An 18,128-nucleotide genomic window follows, 5' to 3' on the forward strand; every position below is an offset into this window, starting at 1 on the left:
AAGGTTAATTGTATGGGCACTTAAATTGTATAAATTCAACCATAGCATTTCCTTCACAAAAATGATGAATAATGTAAAAACTGTAATACATCATTCCATTCATAAGCATGTGGCCATGAGTCAAATTAAGACTCTGCTATTCCACCAGGGCCCCAGTCCATCTGTATACAAGCACCCCACAACTCCGAGAGTGAACTAGTAGTGTGCATTACTCATACAATGTTCTCCTAAATGCAAACAGCTATTTCACTAAAGGAAAAAGTACCCAGAAAGCTAGAGGGGAAACTGACAGTTTAGCACTTAAAGAGATGCCAAGTAGGTCTCAAAACTGTACTATCCTAACTACAGCAATTTTCCAAGAGTTAATTTTGATTCAATTTTCAACTTTCACTAACTCAAAATGGATTCCACTGTAATGAATCTGTTTCATTTACTAAGTAGTCATCCCTTCTGGAAACAAAAACACACCAGTAATGTGTATTTCCTAACATACAAATACCATGGCATAACTGCCCAAAATAAGTTTCCAAAATATAATAATAAGGAGAAGAAGGGGTAAAAAAAAAAAGGTAGCTAATCAAACAGAAAAATATTTAAAATTAATGTATCAATGCATACATATCCATTTATCCTATAAAGCAGGACAACACTGTTAACTGCTATTATAGATGAAGAAATAAACCTAATTATCATACAACTTGCAGCAAAGAAATTAAAAGGACACTAAAGGTTCCAGTTGATAATCTACATTAAATACACAACAGTGAGTTGCTCTACAAGTCTTGCTTACTCATCATTTTGAAGACCAACATATCTTGGACTAGGAACAAGCATAACTCGGACATTCTCAAGCTTTCCTTTCACAATATGCATAAACTGATCAAGATGACTCGAAGGTGGTTTTGTAGTATAAGTTAAGAAAGCATCATCAAAGTTGATGCACAAAGTTTGAGGTTGGTAATGATTCCCAAAGGCCAAACGTCCCTAATGAAAAAAAAAACAAAAAGAAAAATTAAACATACATCTCTAGTCATATTTTTTTCCTTTAGCTGATATAATAGCAAACATCTTGAAGCAACAACTAAATGATTCCACTTTAACACTATATGCTATTTAAATTTATTCTACAGGCCAATTTGGATCAGCATTAAAATAGTGAATAAACAGCCTATAAGGTCTAATAAATTTGTGTTTGAAACAGTAAATGGTGTTAAAGTAATTCCTTCACACTTTACAAAAATAGAAACAAACAAAAATCTTAAAATCACTATATCTTCCTAAGTGAAAATCTTATTTGTAAAAATACATTACTCAAATACAAGTTCCACATTCAGTCAGCAAACACTGATCTGGCAGTGTTTACTCACTGTGCTCACGCTGACTTTTATGGCTGGAATAAGGGACCTCCATGAAGACGTGGGGTCTTGAGATTCTGTTTTCACTTTTACTCTGAGAAGGAAAAATGAACATATGTTAGGAAAACTTAAATTGAGGAATAGTTGGCTTCCTCACAATATACTTTAATAATATCAACTGTACCTTTCCAAAGACTTCTGATCACTGACTGCTCCGGTAAACAAAACAAAGGTCATCCATAGGAACACTGACAGTACTAAAATGTCTCTGGGAACGCACTCTATCATATCAATTTTCAGAATTATAAGCTATAATAACAAAATTTTGTTGTTAGAAAGCCAAGCTATAAGGGCAAAATTATGAAGTACTCATATGCTGCCAAAATATCTATTATTATGCCCATTACAAGACAGTCAAAATTATTACCAAAACAATGTGCTCAAGGCACAAGGCACTTTGATCTTTTCCACTGTTTGAATTCTTTTGAAAACAACCCAATTGAGTCTCCTTACCTCCCTCCACCTTCTGCTATATAATTTCCCTTAAGAAGATAGGTCAAGAGTAAGAAAAAGGAAGTAAGGCATACACAAACTTAAGGAAATGAAAATTTCACGGAAATGCGCTAAAGAATTCAGAAGAAAACTTGAAGCATGCTCCTCATTAGCCAGATGACTTCCAGATCACTCTTCTGAGGCTACCTTCACTCAGGTGTCCCCCTGCACTTAAAACTAAATCTAAACCTGACCTCACCACTTCCTCCTAAACTCTTCTTTCTTCAAGGTTCCCTGACACCGCATAACCACTGCTCAAATTAGATATCTGGATTCACTCTTGACTCATCCTTCTTGCTTATTCTCCACAGTTGGTCACTGTACTTTTTGGATTCAATCTTCTAAGAATATCTAGAATCTATCCACTTGTCTCCCTGCTACATCAGGGAGAGATGATCATCTTTTGCCTGAATTTTGCACAACCTCCTAACAGGTCCACCCGCACCAAGTCTTGTCCCCCTCCAATCACACTGTGCCAAAGTCAACATCTCCTCCTTCCACGTAAAGCCAAATTCCTAATATTTGGCCCCAAGTAATGGGTAATTAAACTAAATTACCTCTTTAGTCTAACTGATCTCTACCTCAAATAATCTACTCCAGTAAAATAAACTACTTTGCAGTTTCCCTACTGTATAAGATGCTCTTGTGAAAGGAATACTCTTCATTTCTTTCTCTGCCTGTTTAACTCATTCATCCTTCAAGTCCCAGCCCTGCCTGATCCTTCTGTGTGCCCACAAAACTCTATTCTGCCCATATAGAACACTTCTTGTACTACAATTGCATAGTTACTGATCTAACTTGCCATATTGCCAGTATCCCAGTACCTCAGAGTCATGCCCGGAATATAGAAATAGCCATTAAATGTTTACTGGAGGAATAAATGTCCCCATCATTTACTTAAAAACAACACTTTTTTCCTTGGGAACAGAGAAAGTTGGAATTGAGGTAAGTGGTTGAAGCAAATAATAAAGACATTTTGAAGGGTATAGATGACATAATGTCAGCCATAAATTCTGTTTCTTAAACACCAAATTTTTTTCAAGAGGTTCTTTAAGGAACTGTGTGATCTGTAAAAATCAAAATCATTTTAATTTTAACTAGAGATTCTTTTTTAATTTATATTTTCCCTTTATATATATCTAAAAACTATTGAAGAAAGGTCCATTTATCCAGAAGTCTTTAATGACTCATGCCATTTAATAATGAATTTCTCATTTATATAAGGCTTATTAATTTTCTAAGACATACATTAAAACATAATATAGATCTTCAGTCTAACACTCTCCCAACTGAGTTATTTTGGTTATCCATAGTGGAGTTATACAAAGAAGATAGGGTTAAGCAAACAAGTATGACTGGTGAATCATTAGATTGATATTTATTTTAGTCTCCATTATCTCAGAGCAGCTAGAAGTAAAAATCTAAAATTGCGGAATTGTAACCATACCAAACTCTGAAATCCATTCTGCAGCTAATTGTTGCAATGCACTATGAAATTTATTGTTTTTTGTATATATGTTACTTTCACAAAAAAGAAAAAAAATAATACAATATAAAATTCTATATAGACCATTATACCTATTCTCAACATCATTCAATCCTTCTTTAGAGTAATTCATTACTTCAATGTATTTCTGTACCAGCATTTTTCTTCTCCCTCTCATCTTGGAAAAAGGTGTCCTTCTTTCTTTGCAAGAAAGCCTCATCAATCTGTGGTTGCTTCCCATTACTCAAACCCCTCCTCCATCAAACATCACGCTCACATGCTACTCACATTAACAAGCACATACATGAAGAATAAATAGCCTCCTTGATCATTAGCCCTAAAACAGGAATTTCAATCTCTCCATTTCTTTATAAATCATGGAGCAAAAAAAAAGGAATTTAAGCAAGTGACCACCATTTCCTCAGCAGTGATTCATTTCTAAGTCATCTTATCCACAGTCTTCCCTATAACTCTATAAAGTACCTCTCCAATGACACAATTGCCTTCTCTTCAGATTTGGTTTTCTTTGACTTCTAAGATAAGAGACATTGTTTTATCCCTTGAACTTCTTCCTTGGTATCTGTGACAATTATCCTTTTATCCTTCTATTTACTCCTCCTCTGCCTCCTGCCTTGCCAACAATATATGTGCACTAAGATATGCCACACTGCATCATTTTATTTTCATGTTTTTATTGTATGCTGTATGGCATTGTCACATTTCATTCTTTTTTCCATGTGAGTATTCCATTATTGCAGCACCATTTTGCTGAATTTTTTGTTTGTTTTTGTTGGTTTCTTTGTTTGGGAAGTGCCTGGGCCAGGAATTGAACTCAGATCAATCTCCTGCATGGAGGGTGAGAATTCTACCAACGAACTACCCTCACAGCCCGCCCACCCCCCACTGCATCATTTTTAAGAGTGAAATGTAGATATCAAAGTCAGAATGGTTATTTAAATTCTGGTAAACCACTTGATGAATGTATCTAACCATAAAAATATAGTTATTAACACTATAAAACATACCAAGATTCTTATGCTACAATATTGCATTCTAAGCGTAAAAAGCGTAAGAATATTGTGGATCCAATATTATTACAACTTCATGAAGCGTAATAATATTCTAAGCATAATAATATTGTGGATCCAATACTACTACAACTTCATGAAGATACATGCAAAAATTCCAAATTTACATCTAAAATTCTGACCTGTCTTCTTCTGATAACTTCACATCTTTAACTGAGAGCATATCTCCGCTTGAGTATCTTTCGGTCACTTCAAATTCACTGCCCCTTATCTTTACCTACAGAAGAGTTTCTCCTTTAAACTTTCCCTGAGATAGCCAGTACAGCTTTTTTTTCTATTACAAAGACGCAAAGCTTACTATTATTTTTTGTCTACCCCTCCTCCCTCCAACCTGGCAACTTCAGACAATCTATCACCAAGCTGATCCTCTTTCGTGATACTCCTGAACTTCTCACTTGCCTTCCACTTCTACCAGTACCACACTAGGGGAGATCCGTCTTACCTACTGGGCCGTGTCTTGGCCAATAGCACTATGTCATTTAACTGTCTTCAAGTCTTTGTCATTTATTCTATACCAGGTATCAGCAAAATGTCCTCGTAAAGGACCAAATAGTAAATATTTTCAGCTTTCCAATCATATGATTTCTGTCCCAACTATTTCAACACTTCCACTATAGTACAAAAGCTAGCCGCAGACAATGTGTAAACAAATGGGCACGGATATGTTCAGAACTTTATCTACAGAAACGGGCAGTGGGCTGGATTTGGCCTGCAGGGTGAGGTGTGCCAACCGCTGCTACAGAATAATAAAAAACACACGTATGAGCTCACACACGATAATACTGTATAGAATAATACAAAACACACGTATGAGCTCACACACGATAATACTGTATAGAATAATACAAAACACATGTATGAGCTCACACATGATTTTTTTTAATGCACAAAACAAAATCATATATTTGTACATGCATATAATTATGTATATGCATTCAAAAGGATAAAAACCAAATTGTTAACTATGGTCATCAATATGAAAGGAAATAGGACTGGTGAGTAAGAGGAGTAAAACAGGACTTGTTTGCAATTACATAATTCTGTATTACTTGAATTTTTAAAGAATTATATAATTTTTTTTAACTACAAGTTTTAATGTATGAGGAAAGATTGCGTTGTGTTTAGGAGAACAGGGAAAATGATAATTTGATAAGATAAATGTTTAAATGTCGGAGTTTAATAAAATTCAAGTGTGACACTGAACCTTTCAATTTTGGACTGAGTCCTTGTTCTTCCATTCTCCCGTGTTTTATCGTCCTCTTTCTTGGGTGGAATTATTGTTGGCTCCAAACCAAACAATTCTTGAAGTCGTCCATAAAGATCTGAACGATTGTAGACATGAAATTCAAAATCATTCACTGTGATGTATAATCTGGTTTCTGCCTTTGGATCTACAGATGCAAGTTACAAATAAAGGAGGTTTTAGTCAATTACTTCTTTCACAGCTAAGTAAAACTCACATGACTCAACAAAAATAAGATAATTATAGAGATACAAATTAAAAGAAATACAAAACACTAACAAAAGAATGGAAAAGAGTTCATCTTACTCTAGTTCTTTATCATTCTAAAAGCAACCTGAATTTCTAGATTCTAGTTATATAATGACTAAATTTTAAAACGTTTGCTAATTTTTGCATAGGGTAAAATAAAATTTTCCTTAACACAGCTATAAGTTTGTATTAAAACATACACAGTAAAACATTAAAAGAGTGATGCATTTAAACATCACATTATATTGAACTTTCGTGTCACAGAAACTAAGATTTTTCAGAAAAACTAACTCGTGTTTAAAAACTACACACTAGGAGGTACATTAAGGAAATAGTGTAAGATAGTGCACTGCTCTGAAACAGAGAAAAGTAATAGGAGGTGCATTAAGGAAACAGCGTACGATAGTGCACTGCTCTGAAACAGAGAAAAGTAATTAACGTCACAAGCCTACAGGAGAGTCAGAAGAAAGACGCCATTCCCAGTGCTTTCTGTTATTAAATGAATCACACACATTTTTCTGAGACTTTTCTTTCTCAACCTCTATCATTAATCTCTATCCAATAAATTCAGTTGAAAACAAAGCAAAATTGATATGACTTATTAGAAAAGTTTCATTAAAAAGAAATAGGTAGAAAAATATTTAACTTTCATTTCAGTAACTTAAGATGTGGTTTAAATATGAAGTATAAATCCTTTATTAAGGTACCCAATTTCAACGAAATAATTTCTTAATTTATTGGCAAAAAAGACATACAGAACGTCAAATGCTTCAAATAATTATAAATTTTAATTTAAACAAATGAAAAATATACAACAATGAATATGTCAAAAATAAACTATGGAAAATATATTAGCAACAGCAAATTTTCTTTTACTAATGCTCCAATCTACGTCTTCATCCCTCATTAAATCCTAAGACAAGTGAGAAAGGAAAAAAACATTGCAATTCTTAAAAAATTAATGTTTAGGTGTCTCTAACTATCCTAGTAATTTTTAAATATCTCTTTGACCTGTTTCCTCCTGTTTCTTCAGAATTACTCTATGCCTAATAACTAAACTAGCCTCTGAACTATTACCTCAATTGTTTCATCCCTTTTTCTTGATATGGATCAAATTTTAAAAATTAAAATACTAGGGAACACAATGGTTTTTGATACATGTGATGCAGTCTCTGACCTGATAGGGATAAATATCATTATATAGTTTAAACAAGTAAATCAAACTCTATCACTTACTAAGTTTTAAACCTTTCTTCAGTAATAACATAAATCTCACCAGGAATCCAGGGACAGACATCCAGCTGCCCACTCAACATCTCCACTTCAATGTCTAACGCATCACCTGAAGCGGCTGGTCAACGTGACTTTCCCGCCCAAACCTACTCCACCTTATTAACAGTGAGTCCCTCTTCATCACAGCTCAGGCCAAGCACTCTACGGCTCTCTCTCTCTCACATCCCAGACAGAACCTACTCCACCTTATTAACAGTGAGTCCCTCTCCATCACAGCTCAGGCCAAACACTCTACGGCTCTCTCTCTCTCACATCCCAGACAGAACCTTTCAGCCAATTCTGTACACTTTTCTTCCAACATACATCAAGAATCCAAACCTTTTCCCCATCAACACTGCTACCACCCCAGCCCAATTATCTCCCATTTGTTTCCTCACAACTCCTAAGTAATCTCTCCCCGCTTTTGTCCTTGTTCCTCCCAAGCCTAACACATGGGCCAGATCTTTTTTAACCAAATCTAAGATCATGCCGTTGCCCTGTTTCAAATCTTCTGATGACATTCCATCTCATTCAGAGAAATATCAAGGTATTTTAAATGGCCTGTAACATCCTAGTGGACCTACACTCCTCCCACCTTCGAATCCTCTGCTCCAATGCACAATCCAACTATCCCAGTCTCTGACTGAGACAGGATACAAGAGGGCACTGTCATGGTCAGGTTCATGTGTCAACTTAGCCAGGTGGTGGTGCCCCATCGTCTGGACAAACGCTGGCCTGTCTCTTGTTGTGAGGACATTTCAGGGACTCAAATCATAACCATACTGGCTGCATCCACAACTGACTGCATTTGCTGTGAGGACATCTCGGAGAGTTAAATCATGACCATGTTGGCTGTATCTACAGCTGACTGCATTTGCAGTTAGCTAAGGGGAGTGTCTTCTGCAATGAATAACCTTAATCTATTCACCAGAAGGCTTTTAAGGAGGATTCAGAAGACCAGATTCCCATTTCAGCCAGCCAGCTTCTCCTGAGAGTTCACTAAGGACATTCCTTGGAGCTGTCGGCTCAGCCCGCCTACAGATCTTGGGCTCTTACATCCCCACAGCTGCCTGAGACACTTTTATAAATTTTCTATTTACAGATCTCTACTGCTGATTCTGATTGTCTACAGAACCCTAGCTAATACAGGCATCAGGCTGTGATCCCTGGTCTTCAATTCAGCTCTGAAAGAGTTAAAAGACAACTGCAAGTCTTGTTTCTTAGCTAGTTTCAAAGGAATGAACGCAAACAGCAAACTTCAGGTGCAAATTTTCTGGGACAAAAATTTCCCTAAACCATAAAAAACTTGTAAAATTCTGGACCCAAAACAAATTCTTAACAATTGGAAGCAAAGGGTCATAAAGATTTTTAACCATCTGCCCAAAGACAAATTTTAGGTTATGTGACAGCAAACCAGAAGCTATCTCTTCCATCAGCTATCTCCTCCTAAAACAAAACACCTGCTGTCATGGTCAGGTTCATGTGTCAACTTGGCCAAGTGGTGGTGCCCGTTTGTCTGGTTGGGCAAGTGTTGCCCTGTCTCTTGCAATGAAGACATTTCATAGAATTAAATCATGAGCACATGGGCTATACCCACAGCTGATTCCATTTGTAATCAGCCAAGGGGAGTAGTGTCTTCTGCAATGAGTGATGCTTCATCTATTCACTGGAAGCCTTTTAAGGAGGATTCAGAAGAGACAGGCTCTCTTCCTGCTTTGGCTGGTGAGACTCTCCTGTGGAGTTCATCCAGACCCTCCATCAGAATTGTCCGCTTCACACCCTGCCCTGCAGATTTTGGACTCTGCATTCCCACGGTCATGTGAGACACTTTTATAAATTATATATTTCCAAGTGTTCCCTGTTGATTCTGCTTCTCTAAAGAACCCTAACTAATACACCTGCCTGGCACCCAGAGACCACCATGGGAACTTGTACAAAGAAGACACCTGGTGCTCAAAGGTTACTATGGTAACTGCTACCTCAAGACTTCCTACAAAGCCAACTAAACCCAACCCACACAGTGTGTCTCCCTCCCTTGGGCACATCCACGTTAACATCTTTGACGTGTATTCTCTCTTTTTAATAAACTTTTCTTCTTAATAAACTTCACTACTTATTCCTTCTGGCCCGCTCATCTCTAAATTCTTTTAGTTTCAAAACTAGTGAGACTGGAGTGTAGAATGGAATGATTTCTAAATGTTGGGTTAATTTCTTTTTTTTTCTTTAATTAATAAAAAAAAAACATAGATTCAAATAAAAAAATTAAAAAAATAAAAAAGAACCTTTTTTTGAATAAAAGTATTAAGAAGACAAGAAATTATGACTCTGGAATAGAACAGTCTTTTTAAGGAACATGAAAACATGAAAAACTGAGATGTCTGCCGGAGACTCGGGTTCGATTTCTGATGCCTGCCTATGCAAAAAACAAACAAACAAACAAAATCCCTGAGATGTCATAAAGTAAAAGATTTACAGAAATGATCTAATTTAAACTTAAAACTTTACTCTTCCAAAAGCTGCCAAGGGCTTGTTTTTAATTGTGTACTAATATCCATCACGGTAGCCCAAACACCCAGATTTGATAAGTTCATTCCACTAAGTAGTTAAGAAGTACCAGTGTTTCATCCAGCCCTAAATTTGGAAAAATCTAGGGAGACAAAAGTAATACAAGACAGAGTTGTTACCCTAGAGGAGTTTACTACCTAGCTAGGGGGAAAGATGCACAAATATACAGGAAATAATCAGAAAGTGGACAACATGTCAACCAGAATATTATAATATATAAGAAAATTTGGAATTAGCAAAAAAGATTACTTGGTGTCTCCATTAGAAAAATAAGCATTTTTAGTGAACCCCTTTCCAGGTTATCTGCTTCTTCATTGTTTTGGGGCTATTTTGCACGTCTGTAAGTTATAGATAACTGATAGGAATGCAAAATAATTCTCGTCTTTAAACATGAAAATGAATTCTGTCCTGCAAAGGTTCAGCTGACTTCTTTTGTTGTGGAGGAGGCAAATGCGCCTCCATTACACATTCACTTCAGTATTCCTCATCTATAAATGTGCCTCTTTTTTTTGCTGGTTGTGAAGTCTTATCATTTTCCTCATCAGAAATGAGTCAAATAAAATCTTAAACGTTTTTTTAATTAAATTGCTCTCTCTTGAAAGACACAATAAACAAAGTTAAAGACAAACAGAAAAAAAATTTTGCAACATTTTTAACAATGGAGGCATTTTTAGAATATATGAAGATTACCCAATACAATATTTTAAAAGACCAAAACCCAAGTGAAAAATACGCAAATGATTTGACCAGAAAATCATAGGAGAAAAAGCACAAATGACCAGTAAACTTGAAAAGATGCAATATTTGTTAGTACAGAGGGTAAGCTGCTATGACAAAGATACCCCAAAATCCAGGGACTTGAGAAAAGACAGATGTTTATTTCTCTTTCATGTAAAAAAAAAAACTAGTGAGACTGGATTGGGCTCAGCTGGAACCATTGCCAACAGGGCACCGATTATGAGGCAAACCATGAAGTATTCTTACATCAAACACTCACAATGGCTCATTTCCTTACCTGCATCATGTCTCTGCTTAGCTTTCCCCAATCAATGAAGCCTCACCTGGATCATGTAAAATAGAAACCTCTCTGCAAACAAGTACTTTCCTGTTCCACTGCCCTTGCTTTTATTTTCCTCAATGCCGTCTTTTCTTCATGCATCTTCAATGCGATATATATTTACTTGTTTATTATCTATATCCACCCCCCCACTGGAACGTAGAAAGCACAATAAGGGCAGGGACTTTGTTTCACTGTTGTTTCCCCGGTGAACAATGCTAATTCCATAGAAGTGCTCATGTGTATAAGAGCATAATAGAGCATCTTCCTACAAGCCGTACTGCTACAAACAAAAGATCCACAAATCAAACAGACCTTAGCTGAGGATTTTCAAAACCCCAGCAAGTAGAAGCCTAACAAATGCTAAAAGAAACAAGTTTATCTTCCTAGGTTGATGTATTCAAGGAGAAATTATTATACAAGTTTTCAAAGTCATAAAAAACTCAGGATCAAAATTTACCTCAAAAGTCATTTTAGCTTTTTGTTTCCAAATTTACCTACTGAATGTTTACCAGCGATCCCAGAATACAAATGTCCTTATTATTAGGGATATGTTAGAAAGGTTGGTGCATGAGCTGCAGAAGCATCAAGGGAAAATAAAGACCCCTGACTAGCCCATAATCGAATCAGTAGTGATGAATAAACAATGCTAACTATATAAAAATGGGTAAACAAATACTCTTAATTTCATCACCAACCTGCTGGATATGTACAATGCATAGTAATCGTTCAGTATAACAGACTTGATATGACATTAATTTACTAAGGAAGCCATACTGGTCAAGGTTCTCTAGAGAAAACAGAACCAACAGGAGTTATCTGTAAATATGAGATTTATAACAGTGTTTCAAGCAACTGTAGAGATGCAAGAGTCCAAAATTTGTAGGGCAGGCTGCAGGGCTGGCAAGTCCAGGAAAGTTCTAGACAAACTCAACAGGAGAGGCTGGCTGGCTAGCTGAAGAAACAATGAAAATTCTCTCTTCTTTAAGTTTTTAACTGATTGGATTATGCCCAGCTGACTGGATCATCTGATTTGTGGAAGACACACTTAGTTGACTGTAGATGTAATCAGCCACAGATGTAATCAACTGACTGATGATTTAATAACCAGTCTTCTGGTTTATCAATCAGCCATGAAATATCCTTGCAGCAACAGACCAGTGCTTGCCTGACCAGACAAACTGGGCACCATCACCTGGCCAAGTTCACACCAGAATCTACCCATCATAGTCCAGCCCTTGTCAACTTGGCAGCTGACAATCTTTAAATAGAATACAATAACAGACATGTTTCATCTAACAATACTCAACTGTCCCACATACAAGCAGAAACACTATAGCTGGCCATGGTTCTCAGCCTGGCGGGATGACCCAAAGTTTCATTCCTGAAGTTTCTGGGCCATTGGTAGTCCTGCCCGGATTTGGCCGTGCCAGTTTTCCATTGACTTTAATCACAGGGCATGGTAGTGCTAAGAGACGCCCTAGGGTATCTCCTGTATTCCAGGAAAACTCTTCTTACCTTCACTGTGTAGTTGCATTCCTATTTCCCCTTGATTAGTAAGGAACTATCACCCCAGCTATTATAGTAATTCTGTTCGTTGCCAACTGATTCAAAGGCATGAGAAGCCCAAAGTGGCCAGGTGGCTGACTTAACTTCCATTCAATGGAATCATTGTTGTGTCTACTGATAAGAGCACACCTGCTTTTGGAACTAAGAACTGTATACTAGCAGAGCTTAAGGCTGCAGGGACAAAAACCAAAAATGTTTCTAGTGGTCACCAATGTTATAGTGAGTGATGCTACTACCATTTTCACTCCTTGGTTCCTGGCCCCACCTTTGATCCTGGCTATGGGAGAAACAGCACCATACAGTGGGCGCTGATTCAGGAAATACACAGCCTCCTGGAGAACACTGCCCAACTCCTGTAAGGTATTGATTACCACCGCGTTAGCATCAGGTGGTATTCAAAAGGCTATTCCTCGGTTCTATCAACCCAGCTGCTCTGGATGATAGGGAACATGGTAAGACCAGAGATTCCAGGAGCTTGTCCCTATTCCCACACTTAATTTGCAGTGAAGTGGGTTTTCTGATCAGAAGTAATCCTGTGTGGAATACCAAGATAAGGCATTCTTTAAGTGCAAAGATGGTAGTTTTGGTGGAAGCATTGCGTGAAGGGAAGAGAAACCCATATCCAGAGAATGTGTCTATTCCAGTTAGAACAAATTCTGCCCCTTTCATGACAGAAGTGGTCCAATATAATTAACCTGCAACCAGATAGCAGGCTGATCACCTCAAGGGATTATGTCATATCTGGGATGGAGTCTGGGTCTCTGCTGCTGGCAGACTGGGCACTCAGCCCAGGCTATAGCCAGGTTGGACTTGGTGAGAGGAAGTCGATATTGCTGGGCCCATGCATAACCTCCATCCTCACAACCATGCCCCACTTTGTTCATGAGCCCACTGGGCAACAGCAGGAGTGGCAGGGGAAAGAGGTTCAATGGTATCCACAAAACAGGTCATCTTACCCAGTTGGTTATTAAAACCTTCCTCTGCTGAAGTCACCCTGTGATGAGCATTCAAATGCAACACAAATATCTTCATGTTTTTGCCCACTCAAAAAGATCTATCCAGATACCTCTTTTCAAGAACTCTTTGTCACCAATTTTCCAATCATGCTGCTTGCAAATCCCCAACCATCCAGCCAAACCATTAGCAAGAGTCCATGAGTCAGTATACAAACTCACCTCTGGCCAGGTCACCTTCCATACAAAATGAATAACCAGGTGCACTGCTCGAAGTTCTGCCCACTGGGAGGATTTCTCCTCACCACTATTCTTCAAGGACACCCCAGAAAGGGGCATTGGTACTGCAGATGTCCACTTTCAGGTGGTACCTGCACACTGTGTAGAACCATCTATAAACCAGACCCAAGTTTTCTCTTCCTCAGTCAAATGACTATAAGGAACTCCCCAAGAAGCAACAGCTCTGGGTTGGGAAAGAGAATGTGGCAGGACTGATGGCCATGGGTATCGGGGCCACTTCTCATTGTGCCTTTAAGACCTTCTTGAGCCCTAGCTCTTATATACCATTTCCATTTTATGATGGAGTGCTGCAGTACACACCCAACTTTATGGCCTGGTGGGTCAGACAACACCTACCTCATTATAGGCAACTCAGGTCTCATGGTAATTTGGTGGCTCAAGTTAAGAATTCAGTCTCTACTAAGGCCCAGTAGCAGGCCAAAAGCTGCTTCTCAAAAGGAGAATAGTTATCTGCAGAGGATGGTAAGGATTTACTCCAAAATCCTAAGGACCCGCATTGTGATTCTCCTTTATGCACCTGTCAAAGGCTCCAGACAGCATCTCCATCTGCCACTGACACTTCCAGCACCACTGGATCTGCTGGATCATACGGCCCAAGTGGCAAAGCAGCTTGCACAGTAGCCTGAATCTGTCATAATGCCTCTTCTTGTTCCGTTCCTCACTCAAAATTAGCAAATTTTCTGGTTATTTGGTAAATGGGCCAGAGTAGCACACCCAAATGAGGAATATGTTGTCCCCAAAAGAGACCAACTAGGTATTGTACCTCTTTTTTGGTCATAGAAGGGGCCAGTTACAACAGCTTATCCTTTACCTTAGAAGGGATATCCTGACATGCCCCACACCCCTGGTCATCTAGAAGTTTCACTCAGATGGTAGGTCCCTGTATTTTTGCTGGGTTTATCTGCCATTCCCCGACATGCAAATGCCTTGCCAATAAGTCTAGAGTAGTTGCTACTTCTTGCTCACTAGGTCTAATAAGCATGATCTCATCAATATAATAGACCAGTATGATGTCTTGAGGGAGGGAGAAACAGTCAAGGTCCCTGTGGACAAAATTAGGACACAGGGCTGGAGAGACAATATATTCCTGAGGTAGAACTGTGAAGGTACACTGCTGACCTTGAGAAATGAACACAAATTGTTTCTAGTAGTCTTTACTAACAGCCAGAGAGAAAAAAGCATTTGCCAAACCAATAGCTGCACACTAGGTACCAGGGGATGTACTGATTTGCTCAAGCAATGATACCACAGCTGGAACTGGAGTCACCACCTGGTTAAATTTACAATAATCCACGGTCATCCTCCAAGTGCCATCTGTTTTCCGCCCAGGCCAAACAGGATCACTGAACAGAGACGTGGTGAGAATCACCACCTCTATATCCTTCGAGTCCTGAAGAATGGTAATAACCTCCACAACCCCTCAAGAAATAGAGCATTATTCCTGATTTACAATTTTTTGGGGTGGGGGCAGTTCTAGTGGCTTCCACTTGGCCTTTCTTATCATAATAGCCCTCACTCCACAAGTCAGGGTACCAATGTGGGGATTCTGCCAGTTGCTGAGCATATCAATTCCCATTATGCATTCCGGAACTGGTGAAATAACCACAGAATGGGTCTGGGGACCAATACTGTGAGACAGACCTGAGCAAAAACTCCATCAATCACCTGATCTCCATGAGCCCCTACCCTGACTGGTGGACCAAAGTGACATTTTGGGTCTCCTGGAATTTGTACTTCTAAACCAACATCTAGTAAGCCATGAAATAGTTGATCATTCCTTTTCCCTGATGTACAGTTACCCTGGTAAAAGGCTGTAGGTCTCCTTGAGGAAGGCTGGGAGGAAGGTTACCAGCGTAAATTTCTGGCAGTGTAACAGGGTCCTTCCCCAAGTATTCAGCCTTCCTCTCATTCAAGGAGCTCTGAGTCTGTAAACTATCTCAGGTCTGGGAACTGATTAAGGGGTTGTGACTCTGTCTTCAGAATTCAAATTAGACATCTGTTCACTTGACCAAGAACTCTTCTGCTTACACAGTTCAAACAAGAGCTTAGTAGTCTGCCCATCTATTTTACTTCCAGGTACCCCACGATCTACTAGTTGACGCCGTAAGTTCTGTGAGTCAGATTATTCCAACTGCTGCTTTGTGGCTGCTGCCCATTATACTAGCTACAGCTAGCTTATTTACGGTGATTAACTGTTGTCACATGGCTTCTGCCAACTCGGAATCCAGTCATCCCCACTGTGTCTAAGGATTCCAGCTCAGTGACAGCAGTTCACACGGAGACCTACAGAGAAGGACAACTACACAGCTCCTGAGGGACAAGGGAGTTAGTCTCAGAAATGTCATCTTCAAAGCCCTGGTAAAACGTATGCTCTGGACATTCCCGGAGTGTGTAAGGAGGGTTTCCATCGTAAATCCACTCTAATACTCCCATCCCTCTAAGCCCCTGGATCCTCTCATCGATATTATAACAGGGCAGTTATGGCATTTCAACCTCAGGAATGTCTGCCATCTTCTGATCCATGTTTCAGCCAACCACCCAAACAAACTGGTAATCCCCTTTCTAGCCCCTCAATCTACAATACTGAATGCAGAATCTCTTTTTAGTGGGCCCATATCAATAAATTCAGCTTGATCATATTTTATATTCCTTCCACCATTATCCCACACCCTTAATATCCACTCCCACACATATTCCCCTGATTTCTGTTTATACAAATTGGAAAATTCATGCAGTTCTTTTGGAGTATAGTGTACCCTTTCACAGGCCTCACCTTTTGGGGCCTGATGTGACTTTAGTCTAGTCATAGGTCTTGAAGAAAAGTAGGGTGGTGGGAGTGGGTCATGAAAAGAATTTTAAGTGTCATCTCGAGGCATCCTATTGCAGTTTCATCTGGTGAAACAGCGTTAATTGCTCCATACAGAAGAGTGTGGGCTGTTTGCCCAGGGAGGTGGAGGCACTGAAAAGTTCTTCTCTTTAGATGATGGGTGGATGGCAGACGCCTCAGGGAAGACCGGAAGCCAGAAAGCTGTTTCTTCAAGGCAGGCTAGAGGCTGAGAAGCTCTTTCCTTAGGGCAGGCTTCAGGCTGTTTCCTCAGGACAGTCCATTACATATCTATCTAGCAGAGACTCCGCAGAATTCAAGGTTTCCATGTCCCTAATGCTTTCGTTATTAACCCAAAAACTACCTGTCCCATGTTTCAGAATCCTATTCTTTTCCAATCAAAGCCCTTACATTAACAGCACATATTCTGCAATATTGAGAATTCAGTTTACATTTTAAATCTGCAGCTCACACAGTGAGACTCTGAGTCTTGTTTTCAAAGATCTCAAGTCGGTGACTACAGGAAATAAGATTTTCTTTCAGGGTACACATAGAAACTTTTACATCTTTCAAACAGTGTTCAAGTTGCAAATTTGAAGGCTTCAGCTCATCCTTTTCTCTCATAACTGTATCCAACATATCTAAGAGCCACTAATCAACACCATTATACCTCTGAACTCCACAAAACTCCGTTAAGGTGTCAAAAACACTCTCACCCAGTCTTGCCTCATATAAGTGTATTATTAGCAGAATTAAATGGTGATAATTTTGTATCTTTATTGTCAACTCATGCAATGGACTGTCAGTACCATCTTGATTATTAGAAACAGAGTTCTAAGTGCCTTTGAGTTAATCAGAGTAGAAAGCCAATTGCAAAACCCCATTTCTAAGAACCTGTTTCTCAAGAACTACTCCTGATACCAAGCTGGATTAGTCAGGGTTCTTCAGAGAAAACAAAACCAACACAGGAGCTATCTTTAAATATAAGATTTATGAAAGTGTCGCACACAACCATGAGGATCCAAAATCCAATGGGCTGGCCTCAGGGCTGGCAACTCCAATGAAGGGTCTCAATGAACTCAACAAGAGAGGCTGGCTGGCTGAAAATGCAGTGAAAATCCTCTCTTCTTCCTTAAAGTCTTCAACTGATTGGATCAAATCCAACTGACTGAATTCTCTCATTTGTGGAAGACACACTCCTATCATGAGTGTATCAGCCACAGACACAAGCAACTGACTGATAATATAATAAATCGGCCTTCTGCTTTATCAACCAGCCATGAAATATTCTTGCAATAACAGTAAGGCATGGCTTGCCTGACCAAACATCTGGGTACTATCACAGGGACAAGCTGACATTAGAACCTAACCCATAGGCATAAATATATAGGTATTAATTTCTGAAAGTATTTTGACAACACTGATAAACACTACATACTTTAACCCTGTAAAACCCTTTCAACATTCCTTATCCCATTTTCCTGGTTTTACTAGTATTTTTTTTTTTGGTCTGCCTCTCCCTATCAGAATGTAAACTCTATGAAAAAGGTTTGAATTGTTGTATGCACTATTTTATCCCTGATGTCTAAAACAGTGTCTGGTACATAGCAGATCC

At 38.8% G+C, this 18,128-nt stretch overlaps 1 protein-coding gene across 9 annotated transcripts in view; it reads right to left on the reverse strand.

Moving 5' to 3' along the window:
* The window catches only part of BLTP1 (bridge-like lipid transfer protein family member 1), a 235,966-nt gene that overhangs the window by 184,290 nt on the left and 33,548 nt on the right, over window positions 1-18,128 (reverse strand). For all 9 annotated transcript variants that reach the window (XM_077140145.1, XM_077140153.1, XM_077140154.1 and 6 more), the window contains exons 6-8: window positions 5,686-5,872; window positions 1,368-1,449; window positions 791-984 (exon numbers count right to left, since the gene is read on the reverse strand). In XM_077140145.1, the coding sequence (XP_076996260.1) occupies window positions 791-984; window positions 1,368-1,449; window positions 5,686-5,872 (463 nt within the window). The remainder of the gene's footprint in view (window positions 1-790; window positions 985-1,367; window positions 1,450-5,685; window positions 5,873-18,128) is intronic.

The sequence above is a fragment of the Tamandua tetradactyla genome, chromosome 22 (assembly GCF_023851605.1).
Source record: "Tamandua tetradactyla isolate mTamTet1 chromosome 22, mTamTet1.pri, whole genome shotgun sequence".
Taxonomy (NCBI): domain Eukaryota; kingdom Metazoa; phylum Chordata; class Mammalia; order Pilosa; family Myrmecophagidae; genus Tamandua; species Tamandua tetradactyla.